The following is a 21,278-nucleotide window of genomic DNA, read 5'->3' on the forward strand; positions in this document are numbered from 1 at the left end:
CACTGAGGCCAGAGGTCCTGGTTCTGGAATGCTCATCAGCACTTCTGTTCGAACTGGAAGCCACTGATGGAGAGGCCAACATGAGTGGGACCTAATCACATCACAATATCAGTATTTATCAGTGGACTCTACGTGGCTTAACCCTCACTCACCTGTTGAATAGCTGGGGAGAGATGTTAGAGACACACTGGAGCCATATCACCTCGTAACTATGCATGACCGTATATTAACAAGGTGACTTCAGATTGCAAAACAACCCTCTGCACTGGAGTAGAGTCTGGTGTCACCATGGTGACAAGGGGAAAGTGATACACATGTAATCCAGTCTGAAAACACTTCCAGTTTCATTGTATGATTCCTGGTATCACAACTGACAGGCGGATGTCCAATTTCACTCATCAGCTTTTCATGATGCTAGTTTCAGCACTATGTTCTGTAGGTTCTATAGCACATACTGTGTGAGCACAAACACCACACTTTCATCTTCAGCTTTATACATTTCACAAAAGATCAGACCAAATGCAAAATATATCATTTTATTCACATCCTAAAGATGTTTTTCTTTTTTAAACAAAAATGTCTGTTCATACTAGTTATTGTTTTAATTTTCAAATAAATAGTCTTTCATCCCTCCGTTCACATGATGTCCCCGCCTTCAAGTCTGTGAGTGGCTGCGGTCTTCTGATTGACACGACAGTCCACCAATCAGCATCCAGGATTGAGTGGTCACTCCTCTATGAGGAAGTTGATGAGGGCGGTCCTAGGGGACAGAATGGCCTTCTTGATGGTCCGGTCTCCTAGGAGACGCTGTCCCAGCTCGCTCCCCAGAACCAGCGCCTGTACATGCTCCGTATCCTGGGCCACCTGTCGAGGCACCAACACCGTCCCACACACCTTGTTGTTGATCTGAGAGGTGAAAGGGAGAGATGGAAGGGAGGAGGAGAGAAAACCCAAAAGGTTAAGAGCACAAACCTGATTACTTTGACCTCCTCCCATAAAATATTCCACATCACTAGTTAACATTGAGTGAGAGCAAACTTTGGTCCAGACACATTAAATAATGTACACTGACTGAGACAACTCTTAGTGGAGGCTGTGGCTGCATCGAAAGCGCTCGAATTACATCAGGGACTATAGAACATGCATATGCCTTTCCTCCACTCCTTTCAGTAAACTGTGTGTGTAACCTGAGCTGTCTAAAAACAACCAGCTTGTGGTGAAAATGGGCTGGGCAGTCAGATCCTCTACAGCTGAGTAGGAGGAACCTTTATTCCTCATTTCCAGTCTTTGTATGTTTGTGTATCAGTGTGTGTCTGTTTGGGTCAAGCCTAAGCTTTCTCCCAATTATGAGTGTGTGTATTATGTGTGTGTGTGTATGGTATCTGTATATTTGTGTGTGTTAAGATAAGCTCATAATTAATCAGTGCATGTGTGCACTTTTGTGTGTGTGTGAGAGAGAGCGAAAGAGAGAGTGCACGTGTGTGTGTGTGTGTTGGCCTGCTCTGTGGGCCAAACCCAGGCCTCAGTCTGTCATTAGAGTCCCAGTGAGATTGAGGTTAGCGCTGCTAGGCTGGGGAAACACACATCAAGGCCTCAGATTGTCAGAGTCCCAGTGAGATTGAGGTTAGCACCGCTAGGCTGGGGAAACACATCAGGGCCTCAGACCAGATCCCAACCAACACCAGCATCATCATACAGGTGCCAAAGGATCAATGGGAGAAATAGTATACGTTTGTGTGTCTGTGTGTGGGGGATGATCGTGTACCGTGGAAAGGTAAACAGTTGTGTGTCCTTAATGTGTGTTTGAAAGGATTACAGCTCCCTCATGGGACAGGCCATGAGAGGAGGAAACCATCTACTTCAGATGAGCGCAGTCTTTAGCTGGCTATTATCCATTATCGGAGTCAATGTTTAGACATGTGTGTGTGTGTGTGTGTGTGTGTGTGTGTGTGTGAGGACTCCGATTCCCCCCATCAGGGCTCTCTCAGAGACTTCGATCTTTGAGCAGCTGGCTCTGTGACCCCGCCCATCACAGCTGGACTGCCTGCTGATTGCCTAGGCATCCTGGGCTGCACGCACACACACACACTTTCCCTCTCAAGCCATATGATCATAGGCTCTGTGTAAATTACAGACAGTGAGCGCATGAATGGGGCTATGGCTGTTTTGGTTCAAGGGAGTGCGAGTGCAATTTTGAGTATTTACACAAGAGTATGCCTGTGAGTGTGTGGGAGTTCTATTTTCTTTCAGTCTGTATCATTTTCTGTAGGGGTGTGTGCCTTGGCATGTGTATGGGCATGTGTGAGAGTGAAAGGGGATTGAGTGTGTGAGAGGTGTGTGTGTGTGTCAAATCAAATCGATGTTTATTTGTTGCGTACACAGATCAGCAGATGTTAAAGCAGGTGCAGGGAAATGCTTGTGTTTCTAGCTCCAGAAGTGGAGTAAGTTTCTAACAGTACAACACTAACACACAAACACACAAATAATCCCCCCCAACAAGAAGAAACGAGCATGTCATAGTTCGGAATATAAACACGTGATGTGCATAGACAGTATGAACAACATACGTAAGGCCAGCAGGCTAGTCTTTTCTTCTTTTTTAAATTTTAAATTTTAAATTTTATTTTATTTATTGGTGCGTGACTGTTATTGAAAGTTGTATTGTCAATCCTGTTTTGTATTTAACGCCACTTTAAATGTGTACATGACACTGCAACAAAATTTCCCCATGGGGACAATAAAGTAAGTAAAAAAAATAAAATAATAATAAATAAAATTAAAATAAAAAAGTAAAAAATAAGTAGGAAGGTATGTACAGCAGTAGTTATATGGATGAGCTATGTTGAGAATACAGTATGTACCTATAAAGTAAGTCATCAACTAGCTTTATTTCTCAGCGATCCAAATAAATGATTTCGGAGCAATACGATTTCAGAACAATAAACATTATAGTGACCAGTGTTCAATGACTATGTACATAGGGCAGAAGTCTCTAAAGTGCAAGGTAAACATCTGTTGTTCTGTCCCTGAGCAAGGCAGTTAATCCACTGTTCCCCGGACGCCGAAGTCGATTAAGGCAGCCCCCCGCACCTCTCTGATTCAGAGGGGTTGGGTTAATAATTTTATTTTATTTTATTTGACCTTTGTTTAACGAGGTAGGCAAGTTGAGAACAAGTTCTCATTTACAACTGCGACCTGGCCAAGATAAAGTGCGGAAGACACATTTCAGTTGAAGGCATTCAGTTGTACAACTGACTAGGTATCCCCCTTTCCCTTGAGTACCGGGTGGTAGTGTGAGTTTGACAGCCTCACCCGTACAACCAGCTCCAGGGTGTCAGGGGTCTCCAGGTACAGAGGGTCTGGGGTGGGCCAGGGCTGCTGCAGCACGTCTCCTCCGTGGGAGAGGAGAGGGCTCAGGGGGTTCCTCACCTGGCTCAGCCCTGAATGGAGGGGAAGACAACAAGTCACAAACTAGCAATCAACCAATCAAATTTGATTTTTATAGCCCTTTATTGTACTTTACAGACACCCAGCCTAGACGCTCCAAGTGTCAGCCACTACAAAACTTCACTTCACTGACTGACCATCTCACCACTGTGAGCTCTATGGTCATGCCTCAAGTAATAGGGGACATTCATACTTTTGAAAACTCTATGGAGCATTACAGGAAAGCTGTCAAGAGCTCCCTACAGATTGAGGATTAACAACAGTCCTTCTGTTTGCCCACCCACCGCCTCCTTACGCTAATGTGGGGGGGATCCACAGGGGGCTTCCATGAAGGATATTAACTTACTCTAGTCCTTTCTGTCTATGAGGGAGAGATAAAGAGAAAGCAAGCGAGAACCACACACACATAGTTTATCTTGTCCATGTTCATCCCTCAGATTCCCTGTGGCTATCAGCTGGAGGATGTTGCCTTTTCCTGCCTTTTCCCAAAAAGCCTCACTCCTCCATGCCCCTACTCCCAGTCCCCCACTCCTCCCAGCCCCTAATCCCAGTCCCAGCCCCCTACTCCTTCCAGCCCCTAGCACCTACTCCCAGCCCCCTAGCTCCTACTCCCCAGCCCCCTAGCTCCTACTCCCAGGCCCCTAGCCCCTACTCCCAGCCCCCTAGCCCCTAGCCCCTACTCCCAGCCCCCTAGCTCCTACTCCCAGCCCCCTAGCCCCTACTCCCAGCCCCCTAGCTCCTACTCCCAGCCCCCTAGCCCCTACTCCCAGCCCCCTAGCCCCTACTCCCAGCCCCCTAGCTCCTACTCCCAGCCCCCTAGCTCCTACTCCCAGCCCCCTAGCCCCTACTCCCAGCCCCCTAGCCCCTACTCCCAGCCCCCTAGCCCCTACTCCCAGCCCCCTAGCCCCTACTCCCAGCCCCCTAGCTCCTACTCCCAGCCCCCTAGCCCCTACTCCCAGCCCCCTAGCTCCTACTCCCAGCCAGTGGTGGAAATTATTTAAGTAAAAATACTTTAAAGTACTACTTAAGTCGTTTTATGGGGTATCTGTACTTGACTTGATATTTTTTACACCTTTTACTTTTACTTCCTGTGAGAGACGGAATCTAAAACAAAAATCCAGAAAATCACATTGTATGATTTTTAAGTAATTCATTTGCATTTTATTGCATGACATAAGTATTTGATACATCAGAAAAGCAGAACTTAATATTTGGTACAGAAACCTTTATTTGCAATTACATTGATCATACGTTTCCTGTAGTTCTTGACCAGGTTTGCACACACTGCAGCAGGGATTTTGGCCCACTCCTCCATACAGACTTTCTCCAGATCCTTCAGGCTTCGGGGCTGTCGCTGAGCAATACGGACTTTCAGCTCCCTCCAAATATTTTCTATTGGGTTCAGGTCTGGAGACTGGCTAGGCCACTCCAGGACCTTGAGATGCTTCTTACGGAGCCACTCCTTAGTTGCCCTGGCTGTGTGTTTCAGGTCGTTGTCATGCTGGAAGACCCAGCCACGACCCATCTTCAATGCTCTTACTGAGGGAAGGAGGTTGTTGGCCAAGATCTCGCGATACATGGCCCCATCCATCCTCCCCTCAATACGGTCCAGTCGTCCTGTCCCCTTTGCAGAAAAGCATCCCCAAAGAATGATGTTTCCACCTCCATGCTTCACGGTTGGGATGGTGTTCTTGGGGTTGTACTCATCCTTCTTCTTCCTCCAAACACGGCGAGTGGAGTTTAGACCAAAAAGCTCTATTTTTGTCTCATCAGACCACATGACCTTCTCCCATTCCTCCTCTGGATCATCCAGATGGTCATTGGCAAACTTCAAACGGGCCTGGACATGCGCTGGCTTGAGCAGGGGGACCTTGCGTGCGCTGCAGGATTTTAATCCATGACGGCATAGTGTGTTACTAATGGTTTTCTTTGAGACTGTGGTCCCAGCTCTCTTCAGGTCATTGACCAGGTCCTGCCGTGTAGTTCTGGGCTGATCCCTCACCTTCCTCATGATCATTGATGCCCCACGAGGTGAGATCTTGCATGGAGCCCCAGACCGAGGGTGATTGACCGTCATCTTGAACTTCTTCCATTTTCGAATAATTGCGCCAACAGTTGTTGCCTTCTCACCAAGCTGCTTGCCTATTGTCCTGTAGCCCATCCCAGCCTTGTGCAGGTCTACAATGTTATCCCTGATGTCCTTACACAGCTCTCTGGTCTTGGCCATTGTGGAGAGGTTGGAGTCTGTTTGATTGAGTGTGTGGACAGGTGTCTTTTATACAGGTAACGAGTTCAAACAGGTGCAGTTAATACAGGTAATGAGTGGAGAACAGGAGGGCTTCTTAAAGAAAAACGAACAGGTCTTTGAGAGACGGAATTCTTACTGGTTGGTAGGTGATCAAATACTTATGTCATGCAATAAAATGCAAATTATTTACTTAAAAATCATACAATGTGATTTTCTGGATTTTTGTTTTAGATTCCGTCTCTCACAGTTGAAGTGTACCTATGATAAAAAATTACAGACCTCTACATGCTTTGTAAGTAGGAAAACCTGCAAAATCGGCAGTGTGTCAAATACTTGTTCTCCCCACTGTGTATATACACACACACACACACACACACACACACAGTATATATTGTGCCGTGTGGTTTGCTTAAAATAAGGAATTTGAAATGATTTATACTTTTGTTACTTAAGTATGTTTTTGCAATTACATTTACTTTGATACTTAAGTATATTTAAAAGCAAAAACTTTTACTCAAGTAATATTTTACTGGGTGACTCACTTTTACTTGAGTAATTTTCTATTAGGCATCTTTACTTTTACTCAAGTATGAAAATTGGGTACTTTTTCCCACCACTGCACCCAGCCCCCTAGATCCTTCAAGCTCCTACTCCCAGCCCCCAGTCCCCTAGCCCCTACTCCCAGCACGCCAGTCCTCCCAGCCCCAGATTACCAGTCCTACTCCCAGCCCCCAGCCCCCTAGATCCTACTCCCAGCCTTCAAGCTCCTACTCCCAGCCCCCAGTGCCCTAGCCCCTACTCCCAGCACGCCAGTCCTCCCAGCCCCAGATTACCAGTCCTACTCCCAGCCCCCAGTCCCCTAGCCCCTACTCCCAGCACGCCAGTCCTCCCAGCCCCAGATTACCAGTCCTACTCCCAGCCCCCAAGATCCTACTCCCAGCCTTCAAGCTCCTACTCCCAGCCCCCAGTCCCCTAGCCCCTACTCCCAGCACGCCAGTCCTCCCAGCCCCAGATTACCAGTCCTACTCCCAGCCCCCAGTCCCCTAGCCCCTACTCCCAGCACGCCAGTCCTCCCAGCCCCAGATTACCAGTCCTACTCCCAGCCCCCAGTCCCCTAGCCCCTACTCCCAGCACGCCAGTCCTCCCAGCCCCAGATTACCAGTCCTACTCCCAGCCCCCACAGCCCCTATTTCCAACCCCCTAGCACCAGCCCCCAGTCCCTCAAGAGAGGGCTTGTTTCTGCGTATTTGACAATAGGGGGATGTTCTACTGGACAGTGCGGGGGCACACTTCCTCTTCTGGCTATTTTTATACCATCAGATCACATGGGTCAACCTTTGTCCTGACTCAGCATCAGCTACATTGTTCATGTGATAGGGCTGGGGATTCTCAGTTTGGGTCAGGGGATATTTAGTCACAATCACATTCTGGAGGAGATTCCTGTGAAATTACTGTGTACTGAACTCATAGACCTCGACTTTGCATAGCTTTTCATGCCTATTTTGGTTCATCAACTCAGATTCTTGAAGTATTCACATGGGTACACCACACACAAACAAATGATCTCAATGGACTGTGATGACATCACCAGGGCGTTGCAGAGCGTTGTGTGTGTTAGATAAGAGGCCCCATCAACATGACACCCTGAGGTAACTTCCTGTTGGATTCTTTCCAAACCCACATCATCATTCCAGACGGTCCTCTCATCTCCTCTCCAGTCAGTCTCTGTCTCACTAGGAGTGTAGCAGACTATTCCTTTTCCCTCTCTGGAATGGGATCATCATAGAAACACTCACATGACAACACATGTGACACCACATCATGTGACACATCATTCATCTTTTGATGAAAACAAATATTCATATTATTGTCCATTATTAATTAATTCATTCATTAATTCCCACAATGTGTGTGTGTGGCCCACCTGCCCAGAGTTCGGAGGCCAGGTGTGGGGCCATGGGAGCGGTCATCACACACAGCGTGGCGAGAGCCTCCTCAAACTCCACACTGTGCTGCAGCACGCGAGACGACACGTTCTGAGAGTGACAGAGAAAGATGTCAGAGGTCAGATTGAACGCACACGCACACACACACACACGGTATCTACTCACAGAGAGTGTGTTGGTGAGTCCCATGAGTCGAGAGATGGCTGCATTCAGGAGGAAGTCTTCTGTGAAGTGACCTGTGACCTGGAAACACAAGACAGGTTGGTCACAGTGGCATCATATCCAGCCATACTGTCATACTGTGTGTGTGTGTGTCTCTCTCTCTGTGTGTGTCTCTGTGTGTGTGTGTCGCTCTCTCTGTGTGTCTCTCTCTCTTTGTGTCTCTCTCTCGCTCTCTCTGTGTGTGTGTGTGTGTGTGTGTGTGTGTGTGTCTCACTGTGTGTGTGTCTCACTCGCTCTGTGTGTGTGTGTGTGTGTGTCTCTCGCTCTGTGTGTGTGTGTCTCTCTCTCTGTGTGTGTGTCTCTCTGTGTGTGTGTGTGTCTCTCTCGCTCTCTCTCGCTCTCTATGTGTGTGTGTGTGTGTGTGTGTGTGTGTGTGTGTCTCTCTCTCTCGCTCTCTGTGTGTGTGTGTGTGTGTGTGTCTCTCTCGCTCTCTCTGTGTGTGTGTGTGTGTGTGTGTGTCTCTCTCTCTCTCTGTGTGTGTGTGTGTGTGTCTCTCTCGCTCTCTGTGTGTGTGTGTGTGTGTCTCTCTCGCTCACTGTGTGTGTGTGTGTGTGTGTGTGTGTGTGTGTGTGTGTGTGTGTGTGTGTGTGTGTGTGTGTGTGTGTGTGTGTGTGTGTGTGTGTGTGTGTGTGTCTCTCTCTCTAGAACAATGTTTCCCTGTGGTAAGGGATAGTATCAGGGAGGACCTCCCAGCTGCCTGTGATGGTTCATGGTGATGAATGGAAAACAACAATAGGACCAGAGGATAAAAGCTTTTCCTCCATGTCATCACTATACATGGTTCTGATAACTGGTTGGCTCACACTGTGTTTAAAAACAAGAAGGCTGTGCATGTGAACATTCCACAGTTAAGTCTTCTGGGAAAGAGAACCCTTTTTGGCACGGGCCTTTGGGAGAAGGTCAAAGTCAGAGGGTGGATCAAAGGATGGCCGTGGCTTTGGGGGGGCTTAGGGTGGGCCGGGTCATACACACGCGCACACGCACAGGGCCCTTGAACAGCACGGACTCTGAATCAAACCCCACCGGCCACACTGAGGGAGTCGGAACAGAAGACGGCTATTTATAAAAGTGTGAACGCGTCACTATTGGATATCAAATCAATTTCCATTCAGACCTGAGAGTGGTCTCAGGTTACTATATAGATCCCAGGATGAAATGACAACAGCAGCTTCTCCTGTTATGCAACGCTGAGGCTAAAATGCACAGTATGGACGTAGCCTATAATTCCTCATGGAATACGATAAGGTGCTATAGTTAACACAGCGTCATCATCTTTTCTTATTTGTATATTATTTTATAAAAATAAAAATAAACCTTTCATCCCCAATTTCGTGGTATCTAATTGGTTGTTACAATCTGGTCCCGTCGCTGCAACTCCTGTACAGACTGGGGAGAGGCGAAGGTCGAGAGCCGTACGTCCTCCCCGAAACACAACCCAGCCAAGCCACACTACTTCTTGACACAATCCCCGCTTAACCCGGAAGTCAGCCGCACCAATGTGTCGGAGGAAACACCGTACACCTGGCGACCGTGTCAGTGTGCACTGCGCCCTGTCCGCCACAGGAGTCGCTAGTGCGCGATGGGACAAGAACATCCCTGCCGGCCAAACACTCCCCTAACCCGGACGACGCTGGGCCAATGTGTGCTGCCTTATGGGTCTCACAGTCGCGGCCGGCTGCGACAGAGCCTAGACTTTAGGATCTTTAGCGGCACAGCTAGCACTGTGATGCAGTACCTTAGACCACTGCTCCACTCGGGAGGCCTCCAGTGTAATATTCACACACCACAAATAAAGGTAAAATACGTTTTCTTTTTTTTTTATAAGTGAAACCTGCAGCACTAATTGAACATTTGATGACAAGCTCTGCAGTGGGAACATAAGAGAGAGACTAATACTGGTATGACAAATACCCATTTCAGATGTCACACGTAAGAAGACCTGTATGATACAAATGTTCAATGAATTTACATATTCAGGTATAATGTCTGAGCATGATAAGGCAGTTTCAGTCGTCTACAGTGACTGCAGTTAGTGACACCTACTGGTAAAGGTGGGTAGTACAACACAAACAATAGAATAATGAAAACAAGACTTCTCTGCGTTTAGGAATGTTCAGTAACATTCTAAGGGTGTTGATATGTAGCGTGGATATTCTACCTGTTCCACGGCAAAGTTCTTGTTCTCCCAGATTTTCCTGGCGTCTGCCTGCTCCTTCCTCTTCAGCAACGAGGGGTTGGGGACGTCCCCATCCTGCCGAGCACTCCTCAGCTTGGTCACCAGCCCCCACAGACGAGACTGCCATCGCAGTACCCCGGGCAGAGCGTCCGCTGAGGGGACAACACAAATACACTTTACACCACAGACAAGACTGCCAAAACACATTATAAACATCCGTACTGGACCATTAAAAACCTTTTAATTAAACTCCCCCACAACATACAGTAATTTGACTGCAAAATAAATAATGCTATGCCACAGTCTATTGTTGGTTGGGTAGAGGTGGGGGTTGGGGTCACAGGGTGCGTGTAACTCACTCTTGACGTCCCAGAGGATGTCCTGTTCAGGGGGAGCAGCGTAGAGGATGTAAAGACGGACAGTGTCGATGCCATACTGCTGCACCACCTCCTGAGGGTCCAGGCCGTTGTGTTTCGACTTGGACATCTTCTCCCACGTCACCTGCAGCCCGGCCTTACTACCCACCTGCACCGGCTCCTCACCTGACACGGGGGACAAGGCAATGGTTAGCACTGGACACCTCTATATATCTCCAGCATACTAGCCGTTGTCTGAAATGACACTCTATTACTACTTTTGTACTGCACAATATAGGGTGCCATTTCAGATTTGCCTGCAGGTACATGTAAAAAGCAAATACTGACAGTAGAAGATAAATAGTTTTTAAAGAAAGCCTCCTGAGAAACAGACAGATAGAAACAGACAGAACGATCTTTCAGTCAATTCCTTGATCAGTCTGTTTACTCAGAGCTAGAACTCATTTGTGTGTGTGTCCAGTGTGGAAGCCCTCAGAGAGTGATATAAAGCCTCACCTCTATGAACGGAGCCAGTGTCCGTGTTTACCCAGTTGCCAAGCAACGGGAAGAGGAGAAAAGCCACACAAAAAAAGCCACAAAAAAATTCTGAGAAAGATCTGGCTTTTAACCCTCTAGTCTAGGAGTCTACGCCCTGTCTTAGCCCACGGGGGTGGGGGAATTGTTTTAAGATACCAAGGATCATTTAGCTATTTGATTTAGAATTTTAAGAAGGTATCAAAAAAATATTATATATATTTTTTAATGCATTACTGCTAGCTATTAGCCAATAGAAACGCAGTGAATGAGTCACTACATGGAACAAGAGATAGTAAAAAAACAAAAAGGAACTTTGTTCTGATGTGTCTGTCCTATATCTGAGAGATACAAGCAAGATCAGGTATTTACAGTGCCTTCGGAAAGTATTCAGACCCCTTGACTTTTTCCACATTTTGTTAGGTTACAGCCTTATTCTAAAATGTATTAAATTGTTTTTCCCCCCCTCATCAAACTACACACAGTACCCCATAATGTTTTTAGAAATATAATTATATTAATAATTATTATTCATACCCTTTAAATCAGGAATTTGTTGCTGCCAAAGGTTACAGCCTTGAGTCTTCTTGGGTATGACACCACAAGCATGGCACACCTGTATTTGGGGAGTTTCTTCAATTCTTCTCTGCAGATGCTCTCAAGCTGTCAGGTTGGATGGGGAGCATTGCTGCACAGCTATTTTCAGGTCTCTCCAGAGAAGTTAGATCGGGTTCAAGTCCTGCCATTCAAGGCCATTGTCCCGAAGCCACTTCTGTGTTGTCTTGGCTGTGTGCCTTGGGTCGTTGTCCTGTTTGAAGGTGAAGCTCCGCCACAGTCTGAGGTCCTGAGCACTCTGGAGAAGGTTTTCATCAAGGATCTCTCTGTACTTTGCTCCGTTCAGCTTTTCCTTTACCCTGACTAGTCTCCTAGTCTCTGCCTCTGAAAAACATCCCCACAGCATGATGCTGACAACACCATGCTTCACGGTAGGGATGGTGCCAGGTTTCCTCCAGACGTGACGCTTGGCATTCAGGCCAAAGAGTTCAATCTTGGTTTCATCAGACCAGAGAATCTTGTTTCTCACGGTCAGAGTTATTTAGGTGCCTTTTGGCAAACTCCAAGCGGGGGGTTGTGCCTTTTACTGAGGAGTGGCTTCCGTCTGGCCACTCTACCATAAAGACCTGATTGGTGGAGTGCTGCAGAGATGGTTGTCCTTCTGGAAGGTTCTCCCATCTCCACAGAGGAACTTTAAAGCTCTGTCAGAGTGACCAGAGGGTTCTTGGTCATCTCCCTGACCAAGGCCCTTCTTCCCTGATTGTTCAGTTTTTTTGGCCGGGCGGCCAGCTCTAGGAATAGTGTTGGTGATTCCAAACTTCTTCCATTTAAGAATGATGGAGGCCACTGTGTTCTTGGGGACCTTCAATTCTGCAGACATTTTTTGGTACCCTTCCCCAGATCTGTGCCTCGACACAATCCTTTCTCGGAGCTCTAGAGACAATTCCTTCAACCTCATGTCTTGGTTTTTGCTCTGACGTACACTGTCAACAGTGGGACCTTATATGGACAGGTGTGTAGCTTTCCAAATCATGTCCAATGAATAGAATCTACCACAGGTGGACTCCAATCAAGTTCTAGAAACATCTCAAGGATGATCAATGGAAACAGGATGTACCTGAGCTCAATTTCGAGTCTCATAGTGAAGGGTCTGAATACTTATGTAAATAAGGTTCCTGTTTTTTATTTCTAATACATTTGCTAACATTTCTAAAAACCTGTTTTCACTTTGTCATTATGCGGTATTGTGTGTAGATTGCTGAGGATTTTAATTTATTTAATCCATTTTAGAATAAGATCTGAATACTTTCCGAAGGCACTGTATCCCCTTATTTTAGGAACTCAACCACCTCCATATACTGTACTTCCAGAAATGTGTTAAACTGGTACCGGGGACCTTCAGACAAGTCTCTCAGCTTTCCACAGACGTGTTAGCTTTCCACACACGCACACATTAGCGTGTAGCCCAAATCGTTCGGACGCTACAGAGAGAAGTTGGCAGAGGAGGCTGTACCGACTTCAGATGAGTCTTGTGAGGCTTGTGGCCGTCCTAGAGCAAAAGGGAGAACACCACTGTGTTTACATTTACATTACATTTAAGTCATTTAGCAGACGCTCTTATCCAGAGCGACTTACAAATTGGTGCATTCACCTTATGATATCCAGTGGAACAACCACTTTACAATAGTGCATCTAACTCTTTTAAGGGGGGGGGGGTTAGAAGGATTACTTTATCCTATCCTAGGTATTCCTTAAAGAGGTGGGGTTTCAGGTGTCTCCGGAAGGTGGTGATTGACTCCGCTGACCTGGCGTCGTGAGGGAGTTTGTTCCACCATTGGGGTGCCAGAGCAGCGAACAGTTTTGACTGGGCTGAGCGGGAACTGTACTTCCTCAGAGGTAGGGAGGCGAGCAGGCCAGAGGTGGATGAACGCAGTGCCCTTGTTTGGGTGTAGGGCCTGATCAGAGCCTGAAGGTACGGAGGTGCCGTTCCCCTCACAGCTCCGTAGGCAAGCACCATGGTCTTGTAGCGGATGCGAGCTTCAACTGGAAGCCAGTGGAGAGAGCGGAGGAGCGGGGTGACGTGAGAGAACTGTGGGCAAAGTTGAACACCAGACGGTGCTGCGGCGTTCTGGATGAGTTGTAGGGGTTTACTTGGCACAGGCAGGGAGCCTCAGCCAACAGCGACCTGCAGGAATCCAGACTGTGAGAGATGACAAGTGCCTGGACTCTAGGACCTGCGCCGCTTCCTGCGTGTAGGCAGGGTCCTACTCTGCGAATGTTGTCGAGCTATGAACCTGTTTGATGAGCGTCTCATCTTCGAATGGTACATAAAAGTTTGCTAGGCTTTACTGTTTGGACGCTACAGACCTTTTTGTGAGAAGACTGATTTTCTGGAAGTCTCATGGTCTGACAAACACCGCTGTAGCAAAACCACCTTTCACCACAGATGCAGAAGGGCAATATCTCTTGCTTAAACAGAAATATTTTCATGGGTATTTTTTGATTATGTTAATTTGATTTCTACGGGGACGCAGAAATTGTAGGCTAAGGGTTAAGACGGTGCTTCTCCATTCTTTCTTCTAGGACCTGACAAGGAAAAACCTTTGAACAAACCTCAGGAATCCATCTGTGAGGGATGTCTACTAACTCTAACCTGTGACTGCAGGCGTGTAAAGTTCCCACCCTGCTGTGCCCACCTGTGAAGTCGATATCGTCTCTCTTCAGGTACTGTCCGCTGTCTGCAGCTCTAAACGTCTGGCCCTTGATGAGGCCCTGCACCAGCAGCTTCTTGAAAGGCTCCCTGGATTGGACATTCACATACATTTTTTACATTTTATTTCTGCAGGGCATAATTATACAAACGTTACAAAGACGTTTTGGCAATGGTGCCTTCTTCAGTTAGCTTCCACTTACTTTTAAGTGGACATTTTCACTTGATGTCAATGGGAGACTAAGTAAAAATTCAGTTTCATTGGAAGTTAGGATTCACCCCTAAGTGGGTACAACCTTTTGGCACAATAGTTCTATTGATATCAACAAGTGAACAATAGTTGCTGTACCTGTGTCCCACTAGGCCCTGATCCCTACAGAAGTGACTGAGGAAGCGTGCATAGTACAGGTGCATAACAGCATGCTCCTTCCCCCCAATGTACACGTCCACAGGAAGCCAGTGGTCTGCCAGGGAGCGCTCAAAAGGCCTGGGATGTAGAGAGGGGGGCACAAGTTAGTTTGAGTGAAGTAAACTGTTATCACTCCAATTTATATTTGGTGTTTTCTGTCTATTTGTTATTTTTGAAACTTTTTTTTTTACAGTATAGTGAGAGAATAATAATCATGGGAAGGGATTCACCAATATAGTAGCTCAACTATAGAAGCTGTTATAGTAAATACGACTACATCATGTGTAAAGTGTCTGGTCTTTGATATTATGTGTAGATATATCCTCTAGGGGGCAGCCTGGGCCTTATGCAGGCTGCACAGGTAGCTACCATAATAACATCTATCCCACAAGTCAGACGAGGGGCATCCTCCTGAAGGCACACACACACCCACGCACACACACAGACACACACATAGACACAAACATAAATGTACATCCTGATGATGAGTAATCAGAGCTCAGAGAGGAGAGGTAACCCTCCCTCTCAGATAGATCCTTCAGATAGGAATTGTCTGGTTGTAGATCTGACCAAGTCACCAGACAACAATGAGGAAGAGGATGGAAGATGTTAGTTTGGCCGGCTGGGAAAACACTGTACCTCGGCTCAAAACTCCCAATGCTCCTTAGATAATGCTATATCACTCTGTGTGTGTGTGTGTGTCACCTTACACAGTACACACAGTCCTCTCTGCCAGTGGATGATGTCTCAGGATAATTGAACTGGCTAAGCGAGTTAGACTCACTGGGCAGAAAATGACCTACCCTCCCTGTATCCTGGTGTCAGGCCAAAAAGACATGCACACGCACACCCGCGCACACACACACACAAACACACAAACCTCTTGGTGGCCCCCACCCTACCAAAACCTCAGCCCAGGCCACAGCAAGCCAACAGGATGCGCAAACAGTTTAATTGCTTTTTCAGTTCTGGTATAATCTGTCCAGCTAAGAAATAAAATAGGGAGAGGCCAGCACCCTCTTAAAGCAGCGTTACAGCAGGGTGAATCCATTTGAATTCAATCCATTTTTGACAGCATCCATTTTGATTTGTTTCAAGCAGATGCAGAAACATCTCAAGGATGATCAATGGAAACAGGATGCACCTGAGCTCAATTTCGAATCTCATAGCGAAGGGCCTGAATTCTTATGTAAATAAGGCATCTGTTTTAGATTTTTTTATACATTTGCAAACATTTCTAAACACCTGTTTTTGCTTTGTCATTATGTGGTATTGTTTGTAGATTGATAAGGATTTATTTATTTTTTCATAAATTTTTGAATAAGGCTGTAACATAACAAAATGTGGAAAAAGCCAAAGGGTCTGTATACTTTCCGAAGGCACTGTACGTTGTAGCTCAGAGCATATTTCACATCATCTGAGGTTTTTGTGCTGTGTCAGCCATTGGTTGACCACAACATACTCTTGAATACTACTATAATAATACTAATAAATGGTGGATTTCATTTCAATCATAGAAATAGAATTCATAGAATGGACCAATTTCTTCAGACCACTGCAATTTAGCTGGTACACCATTGAAATTGAATTGAATTTACATTTTAACATGAATTACTACCACAAAGATGACCGCTCATTTTAGTACATTTATCAGCCAAAACATGACACCCATCCTGTATTCAAGAGCATGTTGTGTCTCAACCGATGGCGGGTACAACACAAAAAACTTCAGATGATGTTAAACAGGGTCTAAAATACAAAATATGTGAATATCCCAAAAATTATAATAATAAATAAAAAAATAAGAATTCCATAAATTATAAAATAGTTTGACAACCCTGTTTGTAAGCATTAAAATGATATCAATCTCAACTGTTTATCTTTACCAATGATGAAGACTTGGATGTCTCCTGGTATTGTGCCATATACAACAATGAGTCAACTTTGAGCATCTTTATCGCAACTGTTTGGGCATTCAGATCCAAAATGTCACTTTCTGAGCACTTCTACAAATGGGCTAATATGTATGTAAGGTTTTGTTCGAATCAAAAGGGGTGCTGTCAAAAAGTGATTGAATTTAAATGGATTTACCCAGCAAGGTCATTGAAGGAAAGACAAGTCCTGCCTTTGGGAAATTAATCTCTTTTGTTAAAGCTCTGGGTATCGCCACCGCCCCAGCAGCTAACGGCCAGGAGTTTATAATCTCCATCAGCAGGGAATACAAGTTAACGGTATGCGTGCGTGTTTGTATGTGTATGAAATTGACTGTTTGAGAGGAAGTGTAAAAGGGTGTGCTGATGAGTGAGTGGAAAAAACATTTGTCAGTGATTAAATGGACAATGCATATTACATTTGTAATATTTCTCTAAATTCTCGTTGTCTACAAAACAGTTGTAACATCACTCGTGGAGAGTAGATTACCTAAGGTGAATTTTATCTCTACTGCGGTTTCATTTTGGAACAGTCCCAAATATAATCTCTAATCTTTCCTTTTAAATCAGTCAGTACCAGGTCCTACAACACTCCCTCTCCCGCTCTCTATCCCTCTTTCATGTTGTAGGACCTGGTACTGACTGATTTAAAAGTAGAGATTATATTTTGGGGGGGGATAGGAAGATAGATAAGACAAACAGAGAGCGATACTACAGACAGAGGAAGAGAAAATCCCAGGTCACTTGTCTTGGTTGTGGGGATCAGTGTATCTCACCTGTCTTGGTTGTGGGGGTCAGTGTATCTCACCTGTCTTGGTTGTGGGGGTCAGTGTATCTGAAATAGTACCAGGATGAGTCCACAAACGTGTCCATGGTGTCGGTCTCCCTTCTGGCCGGCCCTTTACACCTGACAAGACACAACAGGAGAGAGAGGTCAAATAGAATCAGAACAAACTTTATTTAAAGTGCATTTAAACACTGCATCAAATGTAACAGTTAGTGCTTCAACCTAATTTCTGCAGGAAGGAGATATCGCTGGAGGGAGATATGACTCCAAATGTCAAAAACAGTATAATGATTGAATATGACACGGCTCAAGTCTTAGTGGATATTTTGTCATGCAGCTACAGTAGCTAGCTGGTTTGAATCACCGTTTCTTATTCGAAGTGACACATGAAAGAGGTAAGAGTGCAGTCATTTTAGAAACTATAAACATCTCCTCCATTGTCCTATTGTGAAATTACTTTTGTTAGTTTCGTTTTGTTAGTTTAGTTTGTAGGCATAAAGTGTCCAGAGGACTGGCCTGTGTATCTAATGTGAGCTGGAACCATCTGTCTGTGGAGGTCATGTCCCGTAGGAGTTGCCACAGTGAGGCTGGAACCACTACACTACACAGCCATCAGATCCCTGCTCCTGTGCCCTGACTAAAGAGCACTGCCAGAGGGACACAGAACCGGCCAGCACCATGCCAGCTTGGTGGGTGGGTGGCTGGGTGGGTGTGTGCGCCAGCTTGGTGTGTGTGTGTGTCTGTTGAAAGTGCCATCCCAGGCCCTTTTCATCCAATCCAAACAGAGCTCTCTGTACACACTGCTCATCTGTCAGCCTCACTGAGAGAGCAAAACAGGACACTGGCAAAGGCGAGTGACAAAAAAATCAACTATTTTTTGTACCTACTTTCAACATGCCCATTGGAACTGAGAATGTGTCTCACTGTTTAATGAGTCTCCATAGAATAGAACCACCCAGTCAGAATAACCATGCCAGGAAGACAATCAGCAACACTAGAGAAGAACACTACAGCACCATACCTGGTCCCCTGTAGTACAATGTTTTTAATGGCGCAAACAGGCACAAGTTGTCACACACAAGCATATCAACACACCCTCACACTTTTACTCTGAAGGTGAGATTCCCCCTCTTCACAGACAATCACACACACACACACACACACACACACACACACACACACACACACACACACACACACACACACACACACACACACACACACACACACACACACACACACACACACACACACACACACACACACACACACACACACACACACACACACAGAGAGACACACACTATAATAAGGCAGAAGGGTTGCTTAGCAACAAGGCTAAGGTGTAGCAGGTTAATACCCAGGTGCCATTTCATGAGATCAAAATGCACCATCATACCAAAGAGCCTTTCATGACAAAATAGCTGAATAAATGGAAAACCCACACAGAAGAGGCATTATAGTATTCCAAGAATTCCATGTGGCTGCACACCGCTCTCCTGTGGTTTTCCCTCTCTTTTCCAGATCGACCATTCAGGGTACAGATTATTGTCATTTGACAGACAGACAGTTTCAGACTCCTGGGGGGCTGTGATTGCCTGGACATGTGCTATCTATGACTATGGTTCTGTCCTGTCCTGCTGTATATAGGCTGATTTCAGGAATGACTGGGAGTAGCAGAGCTACAATTCCAACCAGATAGTAAAATGAAACTGAAATTGCATTGCGGGTGTGTGTGTGCCAGATTGGGGAAGTATCCCCTCAAACAGATGTGGCATCAGAAGCAAGAACAATTTAGTTCCTTACTGTAATAGTTTTGCATTAATAGCTTTTTTCTCAAGCAAGAATTTATCTAAGACATATGGGAGTGAAGGACCTAATTGGAGGAGCCTAATGGGAGGGATATGTAACATGATAACTAGCTGCTATTGACAGAGAGGTTTGGAACTCTTTGTTATTGGTCTATTAACTTATACCGCCTGGTGATGTCACCAGGCAAGCCAAAACGGGAATCAAAAACACTATCCTGGTGTAGCAAGCTAGCTGGACTAATTACACACAGGGTTCAACTGAGGGGCCAATTCTTAGCAGTAGGCAGACAGGGAGCAGAGACAATATCAGCGGTGGAGGAAATGACTTCTCAAGGGCGAGACAGACAGATAAAACTCCATCTCCCCCACCATCTCTCATCAAACACCTTCTGTACACTCCACCCGACGGTTAATTGGACATGATCGTTGAGTTAAGTGAGTGTTGAGTGAATTTCCCCTGACGCCGTCAACAAGAGATGGAGAGACAAGGAAGAGGAGGAGGAGACCGTCCCTGGATATAGCCATCAGACCAGACAACCCCATCTCTCTCTCTGTATGACTGTCTGGCTGAGCTGTTGAAACAGTATTTCCTAGTTACTGTACCACAATTCCACGTCCAATCATGGAACTATAATGTTTTTCAAGGAGCAATCTCCCCCTGAAGAAATCCTGTTGGTGAGGGTCTTCGTCATGAGAAGCTGGGATTGCCCTGTGGACCTTGGCCAATAGTAGTGCACTATATAGGAAATAGTGTGCCATCTGGGATGCAACCGCCGTTTAACGAGCAGCAGGGAGCATTTTCACACATTTCATTGACAGTCACCGTCTGCCTGTCTCTGTGTGTGGTGGGGGCATAGACATGCCTGGCATGTAGGCCTCAGCTGGTTTATATAACCACTGTGACATCTGTCACTCATTACATAACCCTGGTGCCATGTGTGTGTGTGTGTGTGGTGTGGGCATAGACATGCCTGGCATGTAGGCCACAGCTGGGTTATATAACCACTGTGACATCTGTCACTCATTAAATAACCCTGGTCCCTGTGTGTTAAAATCTAACCGGTATTCATATCCTCGATACACAGTGGTTGAATCACTTTATCCTGACTCTTAGTACAGGTTGAAAGGGGGAACTGATTGAGTAGAAAACTGAAAACAATGGAAATAATTGCCTGAATCTAAGAGCAAGAGAGAGAGAGTTGCTGACTAATCATTGAGAAAGATATACGACCTTGAAAAAATGATTTGATTTTAATATAAGTGGAATAAACTCCATCACTTATGTTTGTGAACTAGCTATGAACTTCCAATCCAACTGACAGCACCAGCATTCATTTCCAAACTGGACATTTGACCGGATGGCATTAGATTCTGACCCAAGCTGATGGGTCCTGGTCAAGTGCAGTGCCCTACGTATGGAATAGAGTGCCATTTGGTATGCAACTGAAGTGTTCTCACACCTCACTCACTGTCAGTGTGTTCTCACCTGGGACAGGTACAGCTGATCCAGTCATCAGCGTGCTCCAGAGGGGATGCTCCCTTCCCCGTGATGGACGGTAGTTTGGGGAGGGTGACTGGAAGTTGCTCCTCAGGGACTGCCACAGGACCACAAGACCCACAATGCACCATGGGGATGGGCGTGCCCCAGTACCGCTGCCGGGAAATCAGCCAATCCCTGAGCTTGGTGCTGGTCAGGTGGCCGCCCACTTTTCTCTCTCTGGCCTTCTGGGTGATGGAGTCAAAAGCGTCCTCCCTGCTGAGGCCTGTGAACTACACAGAAGAGGGGGATGGACAGAGAGAGAACAGGATGACAGTTTAGATGCTCAAACACACATGAATTCAACAAAACTCAACTATTTGCCGATACTTCATTCAACCATAAATAAGGTTCTTCCATTAATAGCCATAAAACAATAAGTAGAATGACTGAAATGCTGGTTTACTGGTAACGTTGTGTAGAGTGACAGTGTGTGTTGCTGTGTGTCCAGACAGACCTCAGCAGAGTTGAGCAGTGTGTGTCCTCCATCCTCCTGGCCCTTCAGGACTGGGCTCCAGCTCAGACCCAGAGCCCTGGCCACAGAAGCATCCTCCACACGGCTGTCAGGGATACCTGCCAGGGACACACACGATACATTTGTCACACACA

At 46.0% G+C, this 21,278-nt stretch overlaps 1 protein-coding gene across 1 annotated transcript in view; it reads right to left on the bottom strand.

The window, feature by feature from the left end:
• Positions 1 to 520: 520 nt before the first annotated feature.
• Positions 521 to 21,278, bottom strand: part of lars2 (leucyl-tRNA synthetase 2, mitochondrial) — a 42,005-nt gene continuing 21,247 nt past the window's right edge. The window contains exons 11-21 of the mRNA XM_071397022.1: positions 21,127 to 21,242; positions 20,619 to 20,902; positions 17,343 to 17,441; positions 14,544 to 14,681; positions 14,181 to 14,284; positions 10,399 to 10,581; positions 10,022 to 10,191; positions 7,807 to 7,884; positions 7,620 to 7,731; positions 3,313 to 3,440; positions 521 to 906 (exon numbers count right to left, since the gene is read on the bottom strand). Of these exons, the coding sequence (XP_071253123.1) occupies positions 727 to 906; positions 3,313 to 3,440; positions 7,620 to 7,731; positions 7,807 to 7,884; positions 10,022 to 10,191; positions 10,399 to 10,581; positions 14,181 to 14,284; positions 14,544 to 14,681; positions 17,343 to 17,441; positions 20,619 to 20,902; positions 21,127 to 21,242 (1,592 nt within the window). The 3' untranslated portion in view covers positions 521 to 726. The remainder of the gene's footprint in view (positions 907 to 3,312; positions 3,441 to 7,619; positions 7,732 to 7,806; positions 7,885 to 10,021; positions 10,192 to 10,398; positions 10,582 to 14,180; positions 14,285 to 14,543; positions 14,682 to 17,342; positions 17,442 to 20,618; positions 20,903 to 21,126; positions 21,243 to 21,278) is intronic.

This window comes from Salvelinus alpinus, chromosome 4 (assembly GCF_045679555.1).
Source record: "Salvelinus alpinus chromosome 4, SLU_Salpinus.1, whole genome shotgun sequence".
Lineage (NCBI taxonomy): Eukaryota > Metazoa > Chordata > Actinopteri > Salmoniformes > Salmonidae > Salvelinus > Salvelinus alpinus.